The 25,192-nt window shown below is 47.6% G+C and overlaps 2 protein-coding genes across 2 annotated transcripts in view; both read right to left on the bottom strand.

Annotated features, from left to right (window-relative positions):
* Positions 1-774: 774 nt before the first annotated feature.
* Positions 775-14,320, bottom strand: LOC123025295 (cytochrome P450 2J2-like). Its single transcript, XM_044433885.1, has 9 exons — positions 14,080-14,320; positions 12,284-12,446; positions 8,607-8,756; positions 7,379-7,539; positions 4,701-4,877; positions 3,842-3,977; positions 3,424-3,611; positions 2,967-3,105; positions 775-2,133 (listed from the first exon to the last, which is right to left on the bottom strand). The coding sequence occupies exons 1-9, from the start codon at positions 14,278-14,280 to the stop codon at positions 1,958-1,960; spliced, it is 1,491 nt and encodes a 496-aa protein (XP_044289820.1). The 5' UTR covers positions 14,281-14,320; the 3' UTR covers positions 775-1,957.
* A 3,708-nt stretch (positions 14,321-18,028) lies between these two features.
* Positions 18,029-25,192, bottom strand: part of LOC123025297 (cytochrome P450 2J2-like) — an 11,989-nt gene continuing 4,825 nt past the window's right edge. The window contains exons 5-9 of the mRNA XM_044433887.1: positions 23,077-23,253; positions 22,236-22,371; positions 21,423-21,610; positions 20,161-20,299; positions 18,029-18,386 (exon numbers count right to left, since the gene is read on the bottom strand). Coding sequence (XP_044289822.1) covers positions 18,211-18,386; positions 20,161-20,299; positions 21,423-21,610; positions 22,236-22,371; positions 23,077-23,253 — 816 coding nt within the window. The 3' untranslated portion in view covers positions 18,029-18,210. The remainder of the gene's footprint in view (positions 18,387-20,160; positions 20,300-21,422; positions 21,611-22,235; positions 22,372-23,076; positions 23,254-25,192) is intronic.

The following is a 25,192-nucleotide window of genomic DNA, read 5'->3' as shown; positions in this document are numbered from 1 at the left end:
GTGAGGAAGGGTCTGAACCCGCCTGGTTATTTTATTGCTCAAGTCCTAACTGCTGGTAGGAAATGATTCTTTGGGATTATTATCTTTCAAAAGACTCAGAAAAAGAACCATTTCAAATAGAGGACAGCTCTTTGGCAGCTCTTTGCATAGAGGACTGTGCCCTGAAAAGGAAGACATGTGGCCACCCTGGTAATCTCTTTGGCATTTTATCACCTAGACAGTGTATTTGAACAATTTGATTTGATACACTGCTTTTACGGGGAAAATTCAGCAAGGCTTCCATGAACTATATTTGAGCAACCATCACTTTCAGATGAACTCCCTGGAAATCTCAGAATTGTAGAACCAGGAGAAGAGGTGTTCAGATGCACAAGAAAGCTGCTCCTTTCAGCTTCAGCAGTTTCTTGGCTGGACACCCTGGGACTCCCTCTCTGACAGAGAAAAGAGCAGCAACCTTGTCAGGTAGCCAGCATACTGAATGGGCTACAAGCTTCCAGTGTACGGACCGAGTTTGCGTAAGCTGTGGGTCAAGTATAAAGTTTCAAGGTAGTGATGAAGTTCTGAATGTGTGAGAAGGAGTGGACAATGGGAGTTAATGCTGAAACTTTGAGAAATCATTAGAGGCATCAGGGAAACCATCATGCCTCATTGAAGGCTTGAGAAACAAATAACAAATGAAACTATCAGGAGTAGCAGAAAGCGAACAGGTTTAAACTGCTTTGGTTTATGCAATCAGAGACACAAAATTCCTTAAGACAAAGCATGAGCTGCCTTACGACAAAGCATGAGGTGGCTAGGTAATTTTACATTGCAAAGGATGCGCAGCTCTTCCCACCCCACATATCAGCTTACAGCAGTGTTTCAGTTCTGTCTAGGTTGGACAATAAGGAGCTGAGTGAGGGCGGATCATGAGCATAGTTTGAGGCTGTTTTTGCTTTTTCCCAGAGAAGGAACTAGTAAAGGAAAATTGCATGGATGTGAAGGGAGAGAAGACAGGCAAGGTGCTCCATAGTTTAACAAATAACATTTATCAAGGCAGCTGCAACAGAAGCACTAATGAAAGCCAGAATTAAAGGAAAGAATGTTAAAATGTCCAGTGCAGGGATGCTAAAAAGGAATTAAAAACAAAACCGACTTAGAGTTGAAATCAATTAAATGAAGTCCTATAACTTCTATGGTACAAGAAGGCCGCAGTAAGTCCCAGGGTCTTTGGGGCCTTTTCAAACACCCATAAAGATGGTGCTTGAATGTCCGTGACTGGAAATGCATTCAGTAACCAAACAGGATTAGTGTTTCTTACAAATCTTAGAAGAGCCCTCCTTAACTCAGAACAAAGCCCAACCCGGTCCAGACGCCTCTGCAGGATTTCTTCGTGAAGAGGATGTAGGAGGATTAAAACTTCTCGAATGCTAGAATGGCAATCTCTGCATTACAGTGCATGTTCACTAGTTGAGGTCGCGTTCCATTACCAAAGGGATTGGCGAGGAAGAGACGAAATGCTCAGAGATGGGATTCCCCAAGTGCTGACAGCATTCCAGCCTCCGGGAGAAACGGAGCGTGCTCCGTGCAACATTGCCAGAAGGCGTGCCTGCTGCCACAGCTTGCACAGGGCAGGGAACCCTCCACAATGTCTCCAGGGCTGCTCGGGATTCCACCAAGCCAAAGAAAGGCATGCCTGCTGAATGAGCCAGAATGAGGGATATTGGCAGGGCTCACCAGCCTCTGAAGGAAAGTGAAGCTACGCTGAGCCGCAGCTTTGAGAAGAAGGACCAGTCTGTGGATTGGCTGCCCTTTGTGATTGGCTGTACCATGGAGAATAGCCACAGGTAGCCTTTAAAGTACGTAGGTCAGAGATCCCAGGTGTGTGTTAATAGCTATTCTTCATTTTTCCACAATGGCACCCAAGAACAGAAAGGCAGTAAATTTTGATCTCTGACCAAGGATAACATGGCTTCCATCAGCGACAGAATGCGTGTATCCGGTACGGATGAGGAGAGACTGCAATGCCGATCTGGAAGTTGAGGGTTAATTTCACATTCTCTGGAGGCTGGAAAGTGAACTTCTGGATCAGAGCAGTGAAGAAAAGGAAAAGCTCCGTCCTGGCCAGCTGCTCTCCGAGACATGCTCGCTTTCCTAGGAGAGAGGACACAGTGGCTGAATTAGCAGCGGACTTCACAGAAAACAGAGTAAAGCACAGGACCCTGGCAGAAAGGATGGGGAATGCCATTGCTGTGTGCCTACAAGCTATATACAAATCTAGTGTATCCAATGCACAGGGCAAATATGGTCCTGTATTTTAGGACTCTGAAAGATTGGAGATTCTGTGGTGCAGACGTTTTCTCTTAATGATCCTTCTTCCATTTCCCTCATTCCAAAGACTTAGAGAGGGAACAAAACATTCCACTGCATTTCAGATTTTAAACATCTGGTGAATGGGTTTGGGTCCAGATAACTGCAGGGTGGGATGCTGCTGACCCTGGAAGAAGGAGGTGAGGAGGCCAGCCCCCAGTGCCTCTGGCCCCAGCAGCTCTGCGTGTCTCCTGAAAATCTGCTGTGGGGGCTTTGAGAGCAACATGAGGGAAAATGTAGGAGGAAGGAAGGGGGAAAGGGACAAGGCGCCTCCCTTGCACCAGCACTTGCTATGAACTGGGCACACTGAAGCTGCCTCACTGAGCCCCCTGTCATTGCGCCGTGAAACCCAAAGCCCAGCATGTTTTCAGTCGTGTTTATTATTTCCAGGGGCAAGCCTTAGGAGCAGCTCTGCGACCCCTCAAGGGCTGGGAAAGCACCACATACTTTCTGGCTGATGGGGGGAATGGCTCGGGTTGGAATAAAGTGTAATTTCTCCAGATTCAGCAGAATCCAGTCCCCAGATCATCCATCTTGCCCTCCCCTGGAGCCTTCTCTTAATTGGGCATCCAAATAAGCACTGCTTTGTGTCATAGTTCATCAGGAGCAGCATCCACCTGCAGAGAATGGGATGAACGCTTCCCTTTTCCTGAACTGGCCGTTCTCGAGGAAATGGCCGGGATTGAACACATCGGGGGTTTCCCACTCATCCTCGTCGTGCAGCACAGAGGCCATGTTGGACATCAAGGTCGTTCCCTGTTGAAGAAGATACAGAGAAGGGAATGGACGGGATCGTCAGGGTGTCAAACCTCAGTGACCTCATCCATGGATGGCTCACTGCTCTAAGCACCATGTAGTACCAACAGACGCTCAGAGAATTTTTGGCCTGAAGAAATTTCACTAAGACTCCAAGTCAGAAGTCAGAAATTTCACTAAGACCCCACACATTTGGGGGCCATCACAGTCCATCTCCTCCACCATGGACAGCTGCAGGGTACTCGGATTCTTGGCATAAATTCATCGCTCCAGGGGAAGATGCATTGCAGGGATTCCAGCTGTTTCCTTGAGGCTTACCTTGGGCAGGAAAAACCCGGCCAGGGTCGTGTCCCTTGTGGCCACGCGGGGCACATTTAGAGGCACGATGTTGCTGATCCTCTGGACTTCGTGAATGACCGCGTTGGTGTAGGGCAGGCGATCCCGGTCCTCCAGTGCCGCCTGTCGCGACTGCCCAATCACGGTATCGATTTCCTCTTGGACTCTGGCTGCAGGCAAAGCGACGATTGCCATCAACAGACAGCAGAAAACAGAACTGCAACTGTCAGGCAAACAGGACTTCTCTAAGAAAACCAGGGCCAGCTTCACTGTTCTGAAATGACTTATCTGGAATGACTTATTTGCTGCTATTCTAGGTGCAAAGAATAGCTTCGCCAAGCAAGGTGCAGAGCAGCGATCATCATGAGGGAGCAGTGCAAAGACCCGCACACAGCCCTACCTTGGATGTCTGGGTGAAGGGCCATGTACAGCAGAGCCCAGCGGAGCGTTGCAGAAGTCGTCTCCGTTCCGGCAAAAAACAGATCCAGTGCACAGTGTAGCAGGCCTTCCTCGTGGAAACTGGGAGCAGCGTCTTCCTTTGGAAATGAGAATGAGGAAGCAGGTTAGCCTTTCACTAAGTACATCAGCTCTTGCTGTCAGATGGGTCAACAGCTGCATTCAGGACCTCTTATCATCAAAGCAAGTGTGTTGGAGTCTCTAAAGCTGGGGATGAGTGCTAAGGGAGGGAAAAGAACAGCTCCCCATTCTTGCTGCCCTGGATTCTAGAGCTGGGAAAATGTGATCCGTGATGCCTGGAATAACAGTGGATCATGTGATGTCTCCCCAGCAACCTTTTAAGAAATTCTCCTTGTTATTATCGGTCAGTTTAATAGTTTGTGTTTACATGTGAAATTATTCTGGCAAATAGCCAAGCAGCTGACATGCAGATGAGAAAACTGCACTCTAAGAATACTTTAGGAGAGGGAACACCCAGCCTCTGCTGTCCAGACCGCCCCACCTTGACTGCTAAGTAAAAAGTATGACAACAGGTTTCATCCGGTGGGACATCCAGGGAACTCGCAGAAACTACCCCTCTCTTACAGACAGGCAGACATGAGTTTTGGCTGCTTTCCAATCAGCTGAAGCATCAGTGGGAACTCTGGCCCCATTTAGACATGCAGAGAGAGGCGATCCTCTAGCCCTGCCCCTCCACATCCTCCTTCTTGCCCCCCAAGTCCTGTCTTGCAAGGGTGGAGTGATGGTGGAAAGCCCCAGAGTTAAGCAATACATTTCCCTCCTCCTCTCGGCTGATCAATTACCTTGGCCATTTCATTCAAATACGCATCAATGAAGTCTCTTGTTTCGTGTGGGTTCCAATCTTCTTTGTGCTTGTCAATTATTTCTCGCACAAAGGATTTGAGGTTGCCCCAGTTTTTGAAAAAGGCATGATGGGGTCCCGGCACGTATTTCATGAGGGCTGGGAAGGCTTGGTACAGCTGGGGAAACAAACCGTACAATGACAAGGCTTGACAGAGGCAAATGCGGAACTTCTACAGCACTTCCACATCGTTATGCTGTCAAGAGACAAGGGGTAGCGGAAAGAAGAGGCATCTCAATGCATACCAGAAAGAAGAAAGGGAGTATAAAACCAGGGAATCTAGAACAGTAGCGATGGGGGGCTTTGAGGCCCCTGGTCAATGCAGGACCACAAGGCAACACCTCGTTGAGTCTGATTCTGTGGCCAGCACAGTTGTTCAGTGCGGCCCTCTCAGAGCTACTTTGCTAAGCTCGATCTCATGCGGCACATTCTGAAAAGCTTTGCTGAAGTCTAGATAGACCATGTCAACAACATTCCCACACTCCACTGGGGATGGGACCAAATACAAAATGAGGTCAGATTAGTCCAGAAAGATTTTTTTGTGAATAAATTACCCTGCTGGCTTCTGGTAAGTACTGCATGGTTTTCAAGAGTTGGTGTGTCTGAGTCCTTCCCTTTCCCCTTCCTGAAGACAGGGATAGCCAAAGTAAGAACGGAGCCCTTCTGCTTTTTCTTTCTCAGCTGTTCCCATTTTGCCACCCACACCGAGTAGCTGTTCTTTCCACCTTCTCTTCCTTTGGATGTATCTGAAGAAGGCTCCTGTGTTGCTTTTGGCATCCCTGGCTAGCCTCAATACATTCTCAGCTTTAGCAGGAGCTCTGCCTTGCTGAAATTTCACTGTAATTGCCGGAACCCTTTGTAGGCTTGGCTTCCTTCTACTTTGCCTGCCTGCCTGCAGATCATTTCTAACCACTTTTGTGTAGCCACATTTATGATTATTTATTTAAAACTTTTATATGCCATCACCACGTCTCAGCATCTCGGGACGGCTTACAAACATTGGCTTCTTCTGTTGTCTTCTAGCTTTTCTCCTCATTAGAATTGTGTGGAATTATGCCTTTGGAACTTCCTTTTTAATCAACCCACCCCCAGCACACACATCTTTGGTGTCTTTTCTCATCTGCATTGCTTACCATGGGACTTATCATTGTTCTGATTTGATTAAAATCAGCTTTTGTGAAATTCAGGGTAATTGTTAGAATCAAGAATTCACACATGGCATCCTCACTCCCCACAGTGGCAAAGGAACTGCTGCCCCTTTGGCCACTTGGTTGCCAGCTGGGCTAGAAGCAGGCCAAGGAGAGTCTGGTTGACAAGGTTGGTTGACCCTGAGTCTCCTGCCCGCTGCAGCCGGCCCCCCAGTCTCATCCTCGAGAACCTTCAGGTGGTTCCACAGGGCCACTGCTTCCCCTGAAGTGGTTGGTCTTCTAGTTCTCCTGCTCCTGACACCCTTTCCCAGAGAGCTTCCTCCTCATTTTTGCTTGCCTCGGGATCCCCCTATTGCAACAGCCTCTGCTTTCTCTGGTCTTCCCTGAAGCTTCACAACAGAGCCCTCCCAGTATATGAGAAAGAGAATAAAGAAAGAAAAAGGGATGTGGGGGGGGGGTGGAAAATGCAAGTGCTCCCCTGCTGAATTCCTGTCAGCTCTGCATGAAATGGGAGCTTGCGTGTTTGTACAGGAGAGTCCCTAAACCCACTGGGGCAGCTTCCCCTGTTCTGCTCACCCCCGACTCTGGAAGCAGGATGGTGCACCGGTCCTGGATTACACATCATAATCACTCCGGATGCTCTCTAATGGTCCCCCCGTGCCTGACTCTCACCTCTTGCAATATAAAATGACTTGCAGAAAATGAGCTGGGCCAGCAGAGGATCCCATCCCCAACAGCAGCCGTATTCCATACACACCACAGAATTCACCTGAAATTGCTTTCTTTAGTGTGTCATTGTGTGGAATTGAGTGCTTACTCTAAAACTGAAATTAAATTTATGACTGTGCTTAAATTGTCCACGACTATCTGTGCTACTATTTTTTAAGACTTTGGGGCAATATCAAGAGCATCAATGCTGCAGGTACAGAAAATGGGCAACATCCACTGCTAGGGCAACAGGAAGCTGAGGCTAAGGAACATGGAACAAGGTTTCAAGGCTTCCTTCCAGAATGGGGCCAGTCAGTGGGGTGCCCCCTCCTGCCCCAGAGTCAGCATTCCTGCCCATTTCTGGGGTTGCTTCAGGAAGCACCAGCTGAAGCAATGGAGGCACTGGGAGTGGGGCGGCAATGCGGGGTGCTGCTCACCAAACCCCGATTCTGGCATGTAGGAAGCTCGCATGCATGGCTGGGTCCTGGCTTAGTCTTGGGATTCCATTCCTGAAAGTCTTAGTTGTGCCCTAGCAAGTGATGCATATTTTGGGGTATAGTGAGGATGCATAGGCCTCGAGCCAAGCACCCTCAGTGCCACCTCAGCATTTCTGCAGGAGGGTTCTGGACTCAAGAGTCACGGGGGACAGTCTGAGGGCAAACAGTGAGAGGCACTGGGAAAGAGCGATCTAGTCAGGTGTGACAGAGTCAAAGGGAGACAGGATTTGAGTGGGGTTGTTCATCCGACCAGAAAGCTGCCATACCTGGATCCAAACACTTCCTTGAAGCTCCATAGTTATATCAATCAAGTGCAAAAGCTTCTGGAATCTGCTATCGGAATACTCAAAGCGGTCCCCAAAGGTGACGGAGCAGATGATATTTGAAACTGCATTCTTGATCAGCAGTTGGGGGTCAAATGGTTGCCCTGGGGAGAAGAGAGGAGTGGCGGCAGAGGGAATATTAGACTTGGGATGCTTAAAGCTTCCATTTAACAGAAATACCATTTAGAGAAAATGGTGCAACATTGGAATAGAATGCGGCATATCCTAAAACATTTTTTAAAATCCCACCAAGGCCCCTGGGCAGCAGGGTGCATCGGATGTTCTGCATATTCTCCAGTGAACTTGTCTCCTGGGTGACCATCGTGTGTGTGCTTGGACAGCAGGAGCTTCTGCAATTTCCAGCAGGCCCCAGCCAGCGGAGCAGGGAGCACTTCCTGCGTTGGGGGGGTGGGGGGGTGGGAACGTGGTGTGGCACCTTCACAGCCAGAAGGTGCAGAAAACAGGGCTGGGCAGGATATGCTTAGCGGTGGCACTTCAGGGGAGCTCATCTTTGCAAGCAGGTCTTAGAAACATGGCCAAGCCTGGTCCCGGTGAGAGGCAGAAAATGATTTGCATTTATTGCAATGGTAAACTGCCCAAGCAACCAGAAAGTGACAGAGAATGGAGATACAACAGAATTCAAAAACAGAAAATAGGATACCTGGCCCAACCTGTTGCTCTCAATAATGTTCCAAAATGGGCCTGATTTTCAAAAGGCACCTCCCCTCACTCTTCAAGATGATTTCTACTGGTTTACTCCAAGGAGGAATGAAAGTAAAGTGCGACCAACCCCTCCTCTACGGCTCCCTCCCTCTCTCCTTCCCTCTCTCCCCATGTGTGTGCATGAATCTTCCCTCAATATTTCAGAACCAGCTATATTCTGTTTCTGAGGGAGATCGCTGCAGCCATTCAGAGCTGTTAGTCAAACACCTGACTTACCTGCCATTGCCATCTCTGTTGGCTCCATCTGGAACACCCCGGAGTCACCTTCCCTGTTGGGCAAAGCTCCATGCAGGGTGCATGACCAGGAGAGGACTCCGGGGAGTCTTCCTGGGGGTGGGGGTGGGCAGCAGGGCCAGAGTTGCACTAGTGAATTGGAACCCCAGTCCTGCAAACCAGTCCTTGCGTAAACGGGAGCTGCTTGGACAGACCCTGCATCCCCAGGGCTTACCTTTCTGCTCTTCAATGGCATCAGTTAGGTATCTGCTCTCCTCCTGGATTCGTTCTTCTAAGCTTCTCTTGCCCAAACCAAAGTTTCTCAGCGTGGATAAGGCAAACCGCCTTTGCTGCTTCCAGCTAAGCCCATTAGAGAAGACCAGTCCTAGATGGGAAGGATTAACAGGGCAGCAGTGAGCACCTGGGCATTCCTTTGACACGGGAAAGACAAACTGCCTTCACTCTTTAGACCATTCTGTTTGCCCTTGCCTTGACACAAGATCTCAAGAAATTGGGCAAAGATGAAGGTTCATTTGTGGATTTTCTCTGCTGATCTTCATAATCTTTTCTTATTTCTTTTTTTATATTTTTTATTAAATTTTAAACCAATACTAAAAACATCAGTCATCACAAACATCGGAACTACTGGGTCAGCCCCTTACTACATATCTTTTAACATTCTGTAATCATATTCAGATCCATTTATGAAATCTTAAAAACACTTTTAGATCTAAACCAAGTCCCGTTTCTCCAGCCAATAAAAAAAGGGGGTTCCAAATTGGATAGAAGTCACTATCTTCTTTCTCCTTCTGCGGTAAAGTCAGTCCATCCATTTCGTACAAAGTCCCGTTTTTTCTTGACCAATATTAAAAGAAAGACTCTCCAAATTTGGTAAAAGTTAATATCTTCTTTCTTCTTCAATAGTAGTTTCAATCTAACCAACTCTACACAATTCAAGATCTTCATTTTTCTAATATTAAACAGATAAACTCCTCATTATAATAGTTACAAATACAATCAAATACATTTTTTGCTTACTAGTGTTCCAATCCAATATCTACTAAAAAGGAAAGCGAAAGAAAAGTTCCCAGCTTAAAAAAGAACTAAAGGCTTTTAACCAGATGTATGTTCACATGTCTAACATCCATTTAGCATCTTTAAAGACATCTTACCTAATCTGTTTGACAACAACAATTGCCTATGATATCTTTTAAACAAATTTTCTTTGAGCTAATTTATTAACATTTCATCTAGCTTACACTTCACTTAGTCACATACAATTAACTCCTTATAAGACTCCAGCTCCTTACAATCTTTAATATATCTCACTTATAAAAAGAAATCTGTTTAGTACAGCTCCTCCCACTCCCATAATAATCATTTTCTAGTATAGCAATTCAAAGACAAAAGAGTCATGTAACTTAGCTTTTGGTTGTTCATTTTTAAGATAAAAGGAAAAGAATCTCTTATTTTCCCCTATATCCACAAAGAAAAAAAGAAGACTCAACTCCTATTCTTATCCTTCTTAGTTCAGTTTAGATCATATCTTATAATCTCTTCCTAATTCAACACATTTAAATGTAGAGAAGCTTCCACATTAAAATCACATACCTTAGCTTTTCCATACCACAGTAAACATGCCAACCCATTTATACCATTCCTATTTAAGATGATACATTATCTCATTATCTAATTTTAAAAGCCCTCCGGATGTTTAGGCGGTGACTGAGATGAGAGAGTGCTGAGGCTTTTGTCTAAGTTGAAGCCGAAGAAAAAGACTTTTTCCTCTAACTTCTCTAAGAGCAAAAAATTACGGTACAATTAAGTGGTAGAAGTTTAAAACTTCGACCTATCATTTTGGATCATTACTCGCTGCCGAGTAATACCAGCATGATAACAGAGCTCCGTTAATCACAACCGTCTCGTTCCGACGCCATCTTCCTTCTCCCTTCATAATCTTTTCTAGTGTCTTCCTGCTGACCTTCTAAATCTCATCTATAACAGATAGCCAACACAAAGAATTCATCTTTCTACCCACAGAATCAATAGTTAAGGTATCAGAAGTGATCCAGAATTCGACTCAGGAAGATGGCGTCGGAACGAGACGGATGTGATTAATGGAGTTCATTTATCACGCCAGTATTACTCAGCAGTGAGTTGTGGGAGACTCATCTAAGCCCTGTAGGGGTGAAGACCGATTGCCTGGTCATGCTTTTGGCTTGATGTGAGATGGCAATCTCATATCTGCTGAAAGCAATTCAGGTACTTCTCAACCGAGTAACACAGCAGGTGGTTTCAGCCCCTTCAAGTTCTCGACATCTTAGAAGATTAGCTTAGGATTTTTATTAGCTAGATAAGCATTGGAACTGCTGGGTAAATATTTTTTACTTCTTTCATAATATTACCTGTGGAAAAGCTGCATTTGTTTATAATTTGGCATTAAGAAAAGAAAAACCCTCCAGATGTTTAGGCGGCGACTGAGATGAGAGAGTGCTGAGGCTTTTGTCCAAGTTGAAGCCAAAGAAAAAGACTTTTTCCTCTAACCTCTCTAAGGGTATAAAATTAGTTTAAATTTTTAAGGTGCTTAAATTTTTATGTGATAGGCATTCAAAGCTTTGACCGATCATTTTGGATATCTGTTTGGAATTCTGCCAAGATAACTGGACACTCGCCAGGATATTTTTCACATTGTGGGATATTTTCTTCTTTAATGTGATGACCGTTTGGCTGAGTGTTCCTATTTTCTTTTTTGCAATTATTAAGAGAATTGTGTAGAGTTGGTTAGATTGAAGCTACTATCGAAGAAGAAAGAAGATATTGACTTTTATCAAATTCGGAGAGTCTTTCTTTTAATATTGGTCAAGGAAAACAGAACTCTGTAAGAAAAGGATGGACTCATCTTACTGCAGGAGAAAGAAGATAGTGACTTCTATCAAATTTGGACCCTTTTTCTTTTTTCTTTTTATTGGCTGGAGAAACGGGACTTGGTTTAGATCTAAAAATGTTTTTAAGATTCCATAAATGGATCTGAATATGATTACAGAATGTTAAAAAATACGTAGCAAGGTGCTGATTCAGTACTTCCAATGTTTGTGATGATTCATGTTTTTAGTACTGTTTTAAAATTTAATAAAAAAGTACTGCAAAAAAAAAAAGAAGAAGAAGTGATCCAGAATTCAAGCAACAATTAGCATAAGCCTAATTTTTCACATAGCAATAAGTACAGAGAGAAACACTACGGAGATCAGAGATCAGAGAATGGCATGCAATGACCTCAGACGGAGGACAGCTCCATACACAGGCCCGGCATTCCAGCCCATGGGCACCCCACACCCCGCACCCATGGGCACCCCACACCCGTCCTGCCCACGCATGGGATGGCTGTCAAGGGGCTGCCCTGCAGGACAGGTAGCTTCTCTCTGTTGGGCAGGAAGCTTCTCCCCTCTCTAGGTGCAGGCAAGGGAAACAGGCGAAGCTCAATCGATGTGTCAAACAGCCGACTGGCACTGCTAGTGCAATCGGCTTCCAGTCAAGCAGCTACACCTTCCTCGGTTCATACTCTGATCTGACACTCATGGCCAACAGAAGCTTTGCATGGAACACCCACTCAGATCCCTTTTTACTTGATTCCATTCTGTTTACCAAGAGTGGAAATGCAACACTCACTGACGCATCCAATGGGAACTTGTGAAACAATCTAAAGCCATTTTCTGAACATGACAGCATCCAGATGTGTTAGGCTACAACTCACATCATCCCCATGTGGCAGTCCGTATCAGCCAGGGAGGTAGCAGTTGTAATCCAGCACATTGCAAAGGCCTGAGGCTGGGAAGGCTGTTTCACAGAATCACATAGTTTGTCTGCACCCTTTAAAACCAAGCAAGAAGGAAACACAGCCTTAAAGAAACTCACCAAACGACCCAAAGACTTCACTTGATACAGGCAATTCTGGACGATCAACAAAATTTTCACCCTGATGGACAAGGACTTCCTTCACCAGTGGCAGCCCACTCACAACCACAATCCGCATACTACCGGCCTGCAGTCTGAAGATGTTGCCATATTTTTCTCTAAGCTGAAGCAGGAAGTAGACAAGACCAGATGCAGTGGGTAAAGTAGACAAGACCGGAGGCATTCCAGGTTCATCCGTCTAACCGTCTAACTCAGTTCATGTCATTGTATCTGGAAGTTGGGCCAATTGGCTGGTGCTCTCCAAGTACATGGGGCCACCTTCTGGCCGTGCCGTCTGTGTCCTTGGGAGCTTTTGACCAAGCAAGACCATGTTTTATTAATCAACAGCACTTCTTCGCCATGAGTTTTAAAGGCTAGGAAAGTATTGCTGAAAAGAATTGTTATTTGGTTGGTTTTGTCAGGACAAACCAACCAATATGGCCACCAGAAGCCTGCCAAGGACAGAACAGTTGAAGACCGAAGATGGGCTTCCTGATTTGATTAGGACGTTAGTCTTGCTTCCCACATATACCTTAGAAATGCTCGTGCCCCTGTCCATAAAGGCCGGTCCTTTGGGACACCCCTTAGACAAGCTAATATCTGCCCTTCCTGAAAGTTCTCCTCTTCTGTGTTGTGTTCATCCCCGTTTGCTTTCCCCTCGTGTGCCCCCAGCATGTGGCGTACCAGATCCCCAGACTCCTCCGAACTGTATGTAACTGGTAAGGTATAAAAGCATCTTGTGCAGACTTCATCTTCAAAGTCCCTTCAGGGCTGCTACATGTTGCATGTATGTCCAATATGGGTGAATAACCTGCAGGTGTTCTTTTCAATGTACAGCCCAGCTGAATCTCGAAGTGAATTTTTCACTTGGGACAGTTTCTCTTGGCTCAGTCATTCTAGCAATGGAAGGGCACGTGGCTTGAGCATGGCTTTTGTACTCTCTGCTCCTGCCAGCGTATGTCAAAATCCTCCCTGGATCCCACTCTTGGAAGGGAATCGTTACTTGAACATTGACCTGGGGTGTGTTTCTGGGAGAAACTGATGGACTAGCAACTGAGTGCATGCCACTTAAATATGATGGTGGTGGAAAGGCTCCTGAGTAGAAACATTTACAAGGACATGGACTTTAACCTTGGGGGTCCATAGTTCAGGCTTCGACAGAATTTGGGAGCAGCCTCCATGGAACTACAAAGCAGCCACGCTTCTACCATTTGTGGGACCCTGTAGAGGAGAGGAGCTCCTTTTGTACAATCTGGATTCCATGGAATCAGTGACCTGAAGGGGGCCTTACAGGCTGCCTAGATCAACCCCAACCTTGGTGCCAGAATGACAGAGCCAGACCCACAGCAGGTGGGCCTGGTCCCTGCTGAGCTGGCATGGAGAGCCCACCTCCCCACCAGCAGGTAATTGGCTCCATGTTCCAACAATCTTGCCATCAAGACCTTCCTCCTCAAGTCCCGCTGAAGCCTGATCTCTTGCTCTGGAAGTCTGTGAGACTGGGAAGGCTATTCTGAAGCCTTCTCTCAGGGACAACAGGGAACAATTGAAGAGTGCTGTCCAGTTGCCCTCAGCCTTCTCTCCTTCAGGTAAATCTGCCACATTCCTTCCGCCTTTCCTGGAGGATTCGTGTCCCAGATCACTGACCATCCAGCGCCCTCCTCCCAACCTCTTCCAGCCTTTCCGAATCCTTTGGAAACTGAACCTTCTGGGCAAGTTCCCTCGCAGTTCTTGTCCTGCCAACTGGCCCCGATCCTTACCTTCTCTATATCAGAAAAAGGATTCTTGGCATTAACATGCAGAAGGTTCCCCAGGAAAGGGAGGCGCATGGGCCCTGGAGGAAACCCCCTCGGGTGCCTCCCTTTCAGGTAGTCAGCAAGGAGCAGGAAGGTAGCCAGGAACACCAGAACCACGGGGAGAGACAAGCCCTCGTGGAGCGCGGAAAGTAAGTGGTGCAGCATCTTCACCCTCTGCAGCTGGCCAAGCCGGACGGTCCGTGGAGGTAACCCAGCAAAAGAAGCTCTGCCTTTCTCTCGGTGGATGTTGTGAGTATTTTTCGTGCAGCTGATGCAACGAGGGAGGACAAAGGCTGCTTGCCAAAGGGCAGCACACCACTCCCATGGAACACAAATTGCGTCACCCCTTCCCAGCAGCAAAGAGGCAGGAGAAAATAATCTTTGTCAATGCATGGGGAAGGATGAGACTTTTTGCAGCCTGACTGTTGCCCCCATACTCCATGCACGGAAATGGCTGAATCTCTGTTCAGCCCGAGGGGCCAAGCTGCCCCCATCCACGGCACCTGAGGATCAATCAGGGGGTGCCATGCAAAGCCCACTGCAGGCTGTCCTGTCCTCCAGCATCTCCCTGTGGCGCCCCCCCCCCCCCCGCTGGCAACAACAGCTCAGTTAACTCCGATATTCACGGACTGATTTTGCCTCCACAATGTGAGGATAAATTCCCTGCAGGTTCTCTGGCATGCAATGCGTGGCCAGTTTGGCAAGCTCCGGGGGCTCCCGTTTCTGGAGGCCTTTGGGCCAGAGGTGAAGATTGTAGCCTTGCAAGGGCCATTCCAGCTCATGTGCCCACTGAGAAAATGTGCAGAGAAGCAGAACCTTAGAATGGACTTAAGGCAATGAAGATGGTGTCAGCAGCGATGCTCTGGACCACAGATCCCCTCTTCCAGGCTGCCTGGGAATGATGGGTGCTTTAGCCCAGCACATCCAGGGTGGGGAAGGCTGTCTAGGTCAGGGGTCCTGAGCTTGCTGTTTGCAAATCTCTCATTTTCCTGGCCCTTTCAAAACTAGTTTTAATTTTCTTGAAATGAAAATGTTGGGGCACCAGCTTCTCCTTCCTGTTGCTGAAGCTGCTCTGCAGGCAGGAAGGTCTGGAGAATTTTCCTCCAGGCCCAGCCAGTCTTCCGCCACTTCGCTCTCCACCTCTCCCCTTCCTGCCCTTCTCCTCACTGTTCCTGCCCCTTCCCCATCCCTGGCCTCTTACTTCCTAGCTCTGGCCTTGCTTTTCCTCTTCCACTGTCCCTCCGTCTCCCTCCTTCTCCCCACTCCCATTCCTTCGCCTTGAGCCTCTCTATTTCTCTGTCTTGCTTTCTTCCCTTACTGTCGCTTCCCACGTCTCACATCTAGTTTCCCTTATGTAGCCTCATTCTTTCTCTCCCCTTTAGCCTTTGCCTGGTTATTTCCCTCCCTCCCTCCCAGGGCCGAATCTTTGTATCCCCACCCCACACCCTGCTCCCACACCTCTCTTTGGATTAGGCAGCCTCTCACAGCAGCCAAGGGGTAATTGCAATTAGCAATGAGAAATTAGGCCAAGTAATCTCCAGAAATGTCATTTCCAAAATGCATGACGATGGAGGGAATTCTTTCCACAATATCTCTGCTCACAAAGAGGCTACAGAATTTTGTGAACTTCATTGGATGTAGTCCCAATTTGGAACACGTTGCGCATGAAAGACATTGTTCTGGTGGCGTTCAGAACAAGCAGAAAAATGAATCTCCGCTCTCAGACGGAAGACATTGCTTGGGCTTTTGCTGGATCCATTTTGATACCTCATACTGAATTACTCTATTGCACAATCGTCAAGGCCACAAAATCAAAAATACGTTTCTCAACTTGACCAAGAGCTGGTTGCTATGTCCCCTTTAAATAAGGCTTTCTTGAGTTGTTCCTACTGGCTGGGGCACTTGAATAATCCAGCAGGTTATCACGATTAGAACACAGGAATTTGACCAAGGGATCACCAAAATTATGATCCATAACATGCATGAAGACGGAGGGATTGGTTTCTACCAAGCCAACAGGCATCATCTCATATTCGCAAGTGCTATATCTGGTGGGAACAGCTGTTTCCCAGTTTTCCAAAGAAAAGCCTTTGGAATCAAGCTGCTGAGATCTGGCCTCATCACCTGCTTTTTTCTCCTACTGAGCTGATCAGGATCATCTTTTTTTATTCACCTGTTGCTGAGGAACCAAAACAGTCCACCTGCCCACCCCTGTCATATATCCGACCCTGGTGCAGTCCAGATGCATCGCATCCTGACTTCCCTTGGTCCAAGGGCCAATGGAAGACACTGCTTCTAGAAACCTTTTCTTGGAAATATTATCATTTACATCCTGCCTTTCCCCTTTCAGGGAGCTCAGGGTGCTTACATGATTTTTGTACTCCTCTAAAGGTTATTCTCACAATCCCCCCTTTGTGAGGTAGCTTGGGCTGAGAGTCTGTGACTTACTCTGTGGCTGCAGACAGGGGATCCCTTGTGTGCAGCTACCTTGACCACAAACCCATCAGGAAGGTGGCCTCGGGGCACCGCTGTCTCTTAGGGGCAGTCACCCATCAGTACCCCCAGAGTCAGAAGGGCTGGCTCACATTACAAAGTTGCCATCAGGATTCCTGAGAGGAAGGGATGCAGGATGCTTTTAAGCAGGAGAATGACAGCTCCACAACTTTGTACATGGCCTTCCTGAAAGAGGAGTTCAGGTTGTCTCATCTCATTCCTTTCTGTACAGTGGTGAAGCTGTCCTCTGTTGCTTCTCCATTTGGAGAGGCATGATGGGAGGATTCCCAATTTGGCAGAAATGCAATGCAATGGACCCTCCAAGTGTCCCTGTTCCTTGAGGCTCAGCCCAGAGCCAGCTGGGTATGCAATGCAGGTGGAGGAGCGGAGCAGCACAGGCTGAGAGGGATGCGAGGCAGCCGCCTGGGGACAAGGGGGAGGGGAGCATCCTGTTTCCAGGAGATCGCCGTGCCCCCTGCCTTTCAGTCCATTGCTCCCATGCAGCACTGTGACTGTTTATGTGTCACCAAAGCAGGGGACAGTCATTTGCATGAGTTGATGCATGCCCACTTAAGAGTAGAGATACCCCAACTTACAAATAGGGATTGCACTCTAAATAGAAATGCAACACATCTCTCCATAGAGAGGATGGCCCTGGCCTGTGTGCCCAGCAACCAGGAGAGCAGACAAGAAGATTCACAAGAAGGATGCTACGTTCAGCTGCAGCAGTTTCTTGGCAGGACACCCTGGGAATCCCTCTCTGATGGAGAAAAGAACGCTGTTGCATAGCCAGCATACAGAATGGGCTACGAGCTTCCAGAGCATGGACTGAGTTTGTATAAGTTGTGGGTCATGTATACAGTTTCAAGGTATCAGTTTTTGAATGGATGAGAAGGAGAGGACAATGGGGATTGATGCAGAAACATTGAGAAATCATTACAGGCATCAGGGAAACTATTGTGACTCATTAAAAGCTTGAGAAACAGATAACAAATAAAACTATCAGGAGTTGCAGAAATCTAATATGTTTAAAATGCTTTGGATTTTGTAATCAGAGACACAAAATTCCTTACGACAAAGCATGAGGTGGCTAGGTAATTTTACATTGCAAAGGAAGCGCAGCTCCTCCCACCTCACATATCAGCTTGCAGCAGTTTTTCCATTCCGTCCAGCTCTGACAATAAGGAGCTGAGTGAGGGTGGATCAAGAGCATAGTTTGTGGCTGTTTTTGCTTTTTCCCAGAGAAGGAGCTAGAAGAGAAATCCCTGCAGATGTGAAGGGAGAGAGGACAGGCGAGGCTCTCCACAGTTTAACGTATAACATTTATGAAGGCAACTTCAACAGAAGCAATAATGAAAGCCAGCATTAAAGCAAAGAATGTTAAAACTTCCAGGCAAGGATGCTAAAAAGGATTGATTGGCAGCCCTTTGCAACTTGCTGTACATGGAGCATTTCCACAGATTGCTTTAAAAGTTTGGGCAGTTAGAGGCAGGTCACAGCTGCCAAATGTATGTTATTAGCTATTGTTAATTTTCCACAATGGCACCCAAGAACAGAAAGGCAGAAAAGTTTGATATCCAACCACAGGTAAAGAGGCTTCCATCAGCGAGGGAATGCATTGATCTGGTATGGCTGAGGAGAGAATATAAAACCAAACTGGAAGTCGAGGCTTAAGGTCACATTCTCTGGAGGCTGGAAAGTGAACTTCTGCATTAGAGCAGTGAAGAAAAGGAAAAGCTCCGTCCTGGCCAGCTGCTCTCCAAGACACGATCGCTTCCCTAGGAGAGAGGACACAGCAGCTAAATGAATAAATGGCTTTGCACACAGCACGGCGAAGCACTGGGCCACTCACAGCTGCTGTGTGTCTACAAGTTACATACAAACCTGATGTATCCAATAGTTATTCTGGCAAGGGGGAAACTGGACAGATGTGGCCCTGGAGTGTAGGACACTGACATAGTGGACATGATGTGGTGCAGACTTTCTCTCTTAATGCTCTTTCTCCATTTCCTAAATCCCAAAGGCTTAAAGAGGGAGCAACACATTGCACACCAATTCAGACTTAAAACGTCTGGTGAATGGGGTTGGATCCTGTTAAGTACAGGGTGGGATGCTGCTAACGATGGAGGAAGAGGGCGAGGAGGCCAGCCTCCCCGTGCCTCTGGCCCCAACAGCCCTGCGTGTCTCCTGAAAATCTGCTGTGGGGGCCTTGGGAGCAGCACAAGGGAAAATGCAGCGGGACAGAAGGAAGAGACTGACAAGATGCCTCCGTCCCACTTGCCCTCCCCTGGGATGTCCTCAACCTGGAGTCCTGCCAAAGTATGTCTTGATGGGCACCTCAAGCCTGCCACAACCATGAAGTAGCTGCACCGAGCCTCTCTCATGGCTGTCTAAAACCCTCTTCCACCAGAGAGCCAAATTCCAATCCAGGGGTGCTCTATGGGTTGCAGCCCAGTGGTGGGAGGGAGGACAGCCAAGGAGGTGGGGCAAAGGGCCCCCAGGGCCAGCATGTTCTCAGGGGCAGTTATTCTTGCAAAGAGCAAGCCCTGGAGCAGCTCTGCCGCACTTCAAGTGCTGGGAAAGCACCACATAAGTTCTGGCTGGGGGGGGGGGGGGATGGCTCGGGCTGGGACAACCCTGCCAGAGTCCACCCCTCCAGCAGCAGCGGACTTCCTCCCCTGCTTGGCCCAGTCCTGCAAAGTTAGCTGAGCCAAGAGGAAGTCCGCAAGTGCAGGTTGTGCAACCAGCACCCTCCCCAATAGGTGCGGCTGCGCAAAGAGTCCCCATAGAAGATGGAATGGGGTGATGTGACTGGGCACACCGGGTGCCATTCTAGGTGGCCAACCGACTTCCCCACCTGGTGGAACCAACGGCAGCAGAGCTGGGTGTGGAAGATGGACTCTGCTTGTGCCGTGTGTGGGGCTCGATTCCTGCTGAGCACCCTGGGTATGCTGAGCTCAGGGCTCGGAAAAAGTGGACCGGAGCCTGGGGAGCCAAGCCCAGACAATCCAAGAGATTCCCGCCCCTGAACATATTGCTCACACATCCCTAGGCATGACTATCTAATCAGTGCCTAATGTTGTTCAGAGTAAATTGCCTGAAAGTGTTATTAAAGAAAGAATCAGGAAGCACACCGAGGGACAAGCTCTGCTAGGAAAAAAAAATAAATCAGCATGGGCTCCTCAAGGAGAAGGCCTGTCTCAATAGCCTTTTAGAGTGTCAATAAGCATGTGACATGCTATATGTGGATTTCTGAAAGGATTTTGACAAAGGCCCTGAACAAACAAAGTAGTCATAGAATGAAAAATAATGGGCGGGGGGGGGGGTGCTCCTCTTGCGGATCAGTAACTGGTTAAGTACAAAAGGCAGAGAGTAATTTCTCCAAATTTGTCGGCATCCAGTCCCCGATATCCTTGCTGTCCTCCTGTGGACCCTTCTTTTACTTGGGCATCCACATGAGCACTGCTTTGTCTAATAGTTATGAGCAGTTCATGAAATCTTATCATCATCACCACCACCAGCACCCCTACCACCACCACCCCCATCATTCACCTGCAGAGAACGGGATGAACGCTTCCCTTTTCCTGAACTGGCCGTTCTCAAGGAAATGGCCGGGATTGAACACATCGGGGGTTTCCCACTCATCCTTGTCAAGCAGCACGGAGGTCAGGTTGGTGCCCAAGATGGTTCCCTGTTGAAGAAAAGGTAGAGAAGGAGATGGGCAGAAACTTCTGGGAACTCCTCAATGTACTGCTCAGTGGACCGACAACTGTAGTAAGCACCCAGCTCTTTCTACCGGAAACCAGAGAATTTTTTGCCTGGAGATTATCTGTTCCTTGCAGAGTAATTACCTGAGTTTTTAGCAAAAGCCTCGGTTCCCCTTTCAGGTGTTTTAATATGTTCTCCAAATGTGGATGCTGCAGAATGGATTGGAAGTCCAGCATACTGACAGTTTCCAAGCACTGCATGGGTGATGCAATGGGGATCCAGGTTCAGGGAGCAGTTGCGACGCCCCAAGAGCGCCTGGTCCATTCCACCTCTTCCAGGTGAAAATGCATCCAAAGAACTGCTTGAAGGGCTGCAGCTCCAGGCAAGCCACTGAGGCGAGAGGAGACCCCACTCAGCAGCATTAACGAACTCCCCCAAAATGTGGTCCAAGGGCTGGCCCAGTCTCATTTCACTTCGGCTCCAGGATGCTTGTGACCGAGAGGGTGGCAAGGCGGAGAGTTCAGCTCTGCGCTGGTCCATTGCAGCTGGGATGCCCACTGGTGGTGCAACCACGCAGGAGCAGAGGGGTAGGAATGATGTGTAAGCCACATCTCACGGTGGGAGGGGCTAGGTGTTCAACTGAGTGAGCCTGGGGTCCCAATATGGTGCCTGCTGGGCTTCCTGGCTCTGACGTTTGTTATTTCTAGTTTGGATTATTTTGTGTCTAAAAACCTGGGAACCTGCAAAGCAAGATTCTCATGTGCCACAAAGCCAAATGCTGGCATTCAAAAAGCAAAGCCCTTTGCCTCCATTCCATCTGTCTTTGATTTAGATGAGAAGCATTGTATTTTGGAGCTCACAGCTTGATCTCTGCCCTGTTCATTAGATTCTTGGTTCTAAGCTCCCTTTTCCTCTGGACCCACCAGATTGTCTTGCTGCTCCATCCCCACAGCCAGGACTTTCAACATGAGCCCAGCAACCTGGGGGCCTCTGCAGTCCGTCTCCTCCACCATGGACAGCTGCAGGGTACTCGGATTCCTGGCATAAAGTCACCTTTCCAGGGGAAGATGCATTGCGAGGATTCGAGCTGTTTCCTTGAGGCTTACTTTGGGCAGGAAAAACCCGGCCAGGGTCGTGTCCCTCATGGCCATCCGGGGCACACTTATAGGCAGAATGTTGCTGATCCTCTGGACTTCGTGAACGACCGCGTTGGTGTAGGGCAGGCGATCCCGGTCCTCCATCGCCGGCTGTCGCGACTGCCCAATCACGGAATCGATTTCCGCTTGGACTTTTGCTGCAGAGAAAATGACATTTGCCATCAAGAAAAGGAGTGTGTGTGTGTGTGTGTGTGTGTATGCGGGGGTCACCTCAACCACCAGGCAAGCAGAACTCCTCCAAGGCCAGTATGGGGAGCAAAACACGTGCACTTTGCAAAGGACATTCCACTTACGCGTGACACGGATGGCGTGAGAGGAGCGAGCAGCTCTCCCTCCTTCATTCCATCTGCAGAACCTCAAGCCAAACACACGGACAAAAGCGTCTTGGCACCTGTGAGAGGAATGGGCTTCTTGTGGCTCGGCCACACTGCTCGAAACTGTGGGGACATTTGTGCAATGCTGCACTTGCTTGTGTTTCCTGCACTAGCCCTTTGCTGGCCACAGTGCTCATGCCCTTTCTGCATGTTGACCGGCTTTAAGGACACAAAAGAGCTCCAGGTCGCCCTGGCAGTGCTTTAGCGAGCATCTCGACAGAGGGAGCTCATGGCACAGGGCTCAGTGGTCCAGACAGAAGAGTGCAATACAGGTTTCCGTACACTCCTATGAAATGACATCTCCCACCATTTTAGGGGCATAGAATGGCTTCACCAAGGAAGGTGCAGTGCATAAGGAAGCAATGCAGAGAAACACGCACAGCCCTACCTTGGATGTCTGGGTGAAGGGCCATGTACAGCAGAGCCCAGCGGAGCGTTGCAGAAGTCGTCTCCGTTCCGGCAGAAAACAGATCCAGTGCACAGTGCAGCAGGCCTTCCTCGTGGAAAGTGGGAGCAGCGTCTTCCTGGAAAAACAGGAACGAGGAAGCGTGTTAGCCTTTCACTAAAAACACCAGCTCTTGCTGTCAGATGGGTCAACAAATTTTGGAATCTCTGAAGCTTGGGTTGAGTGCTAAGGAAGGGAAAGGAAAGGGTCCCCATCGTTGCTGATCCAGATTCCAAACCTAGGAAAATGGCATCTCTGAGGGCCGGAATAAAAGAAGATCATGTGATGTCTCCCCAGCAACCTTTTAAGAAATTCTCCTTGTTATTATTGGTCATGCTAATGGTTTGTGTTTACATATCACATACGAACTGTTTACTCTGGCAAATAACATAGCCAAGCAGCTGGCATGCAGATAAGAAAACTACACTACAAGAATCCTTTAGGAGAGGGAATACTCAGTCTCAGGTGGCTGGACCTTCCCCCACAACTGTCAAGTAAAAACTATCACAACAGTTATCAGCAGGTGGGGCATCCAGAGAACCCCCAGAAACTCCCCTGAAGCTTGCAGAATGACAGACATAAGTTTTGACAGCTTTCCAAACAGCCGCAGCATCAGTGGGAACTCTGGTCCCATTTAGGCATGTGGGGAGAGGCAGTCCTCTAGTCCTGCCCCTCCACGTCATCCTCCTTGCCCCCCAAGTCCTGTCTTGCAAGGGTGGAGTGACTCTGGAAAGCCCCAGAGTTAAGCAACAAATTTCCCTCCTCCTCTTGGCTGATCAATTACCTTGGCCATTTCATTCAGATAAGCATCAATGAAATCTCTTGTTTCGTGTGGGTTCCAATCTTCTTTGTGCTTGTCAATTATTTCTCTCACAAAGGATTTGAGGTTGTCCCAGTTTTTAAAAACAGTCTGATGGGGTCCTGGCACATATTTCATGAGGGTTGGGAAGGATTCATACACCTGGGAAAACAATGATATGGCTTGAAAAAGACAAAATGCAGAACTTCTAATAAACTTCTCAAAACCATTGCCCATCAGTTTACCATTCAGAGAAAGGGGCTAGCAGAAAGAACAGACATAGCGAATGCATACGAGAAAGAAGAAAAGGGGTATAAAATCAGGGAATCTTAGAATAGTAGAGATGAAGCGGCTCCTAGTCAACACCTCTAGTGTGGGGGAGACCATGATCCCCCCTGATCCAATTGGCTCCACTGTTGCATTGTGCTGAGAGACAGGAAGTTCTTTCAGCTGTTCAGCTGGAATCTGCCCTCCTGTAGCTAGACAATCTTTCACACACTTGAAAAGTTGTCAGTATCTCCCTCCGTCTTCTCTTCTGAAGGCCAAACTTGTCTAACTCTTTCAATCTCTCCTTCATAGGGCCTTATTGTCAGTCCCAGGATTGTGGCAAGAGGCTACGGTTGTTTTTGATGTGTCAGTCCCAAAGAAGATACATGCAAAATGAAATTAAACTACAAGAGATCCCTTATTCTGAATACAGGGAATTCTCAACAACTGTTATACCTCTGTATCCTCTAAAAGCTCATTGAATGAAAGAATACTGTAGTGTACTCTTTGTGTCGCTGTGCGAGTCGATCAATTGCAGCAAGATCATACTGTTTGCTCATATTGTGTTTCTGTCTTCCAGGATATTACCCATCCTACATAATTTGGTGTCACCTGCAAATTTGAGAATTGCCCCCTGCACTCCTTCATCCAAGGTGTTTATGGAAATGCTGAAGAGCACTGTGCCCAGGACTGAGCCCTGCTGTACCCCATGCTAAGAAGGTGCCCCTGATGAGCGCTCATTGAGTCTGATTCTGTGACCAGCTGTGGACGCACCTTGCAGTTGTTCAAATGTACCCCACTCAGAGCTACTTTGCTAATCAGGATCTCAAGGGGCGCTTTGCTGAAGTCAGGATAGATAATGTCAACCGCATCCCCACATTCCACTGGGAATGGGACCAAATCAAAAAATGAGGTCAGGTTATTCCAGAAAGTTTTACCATGCTGGCTTCTGGTAATTACTGCATTGTTTTAAAGGTGTTTGCTGTGTCTGAGTCCTTCCCTTTTCCCTTCTTGAAAACAGGGAGAGCCAAGGGAGGAACTGAGCACTTCTGCTTCTCCCTTCTCAGCTGTTCTCGTTTTGCCACCCACACCAAGTAGCTGAGCCACCCTTTCTTTCCTCCATCTGTTACTATGGATGCAGCTGAAGAAAGCTTCTTTGTTGCTTGTAGCATCCCTGGCTAGCCTCAATTGCTTTCTAGCTTTAGCAGGGAGCTTTGCCTCCTTTAAATTCCACACTAATTGCCTGCAAACTTTTAAAGGCTTTCCTTCTTTCTACTTTGCCTGCCTGCCTGGCTGCCTGCCTTCAGATCATTTCTAACCATTTTGGTAAAGCCACATTGGCCTCTTTTCTTGTCTTCTAGCTTTTCTTCTCATTATAATTGTGTGTAATTGTGCCTTTAAAATGTCCTTTTTAACCCCCTTCCAGACAAACACACACATCTATGACTTCTTTACTCATCTGAGTTGCTTACCATGGGATTATCATTGTTCTGAGTGGATTAGAATTGTCTTTTGTAAAATTCAGGGTAATGTTTAGCCTACACTTGGCTCTTATTTATTTATTTATTTATTTATTTATTTATTTATTTATTTAAAACATTTCTGTGCCGCCCCCATTGCAAAAAAGGCTTGGGGAGGCTCACAAAGAATTCATAAAAACATACATAAATAATAATAGTATAACAATTTTTAAAAAATCAAGAAGAGATAGCCATGGACAATTTAGAATCAAGAATCCAAGCATGGCACCAGGGGCAAAGCAAGGGCCCCTTTGTCCACTTGGTTGCCAGCTGGGCTAGAAGCAGGCCAAGGAGAGCCTGTTGACCTGGTTGGT

Source organism: Varanus komodoensis, unplaced genomic scaffold (genome assembly GCF_004798865.1).
Source record: "Varanus komodoensis strain SLA01 unplaced genomic scaffold, ASM479886v1 scaffold262, whole genome shotgun sequence".
Classification (NCBI taxonomy): Eukaryota; Metazoa; Chordata; class Lepidosauria; order Squamata; family Varanidae; genus Varanus; species Varanus komodoensis.
The sequence above is the reverse complement of the archived record's forward strand: the minus strand, read 5'-3'. Positions and strand labels throughout refer to the sequence as shown.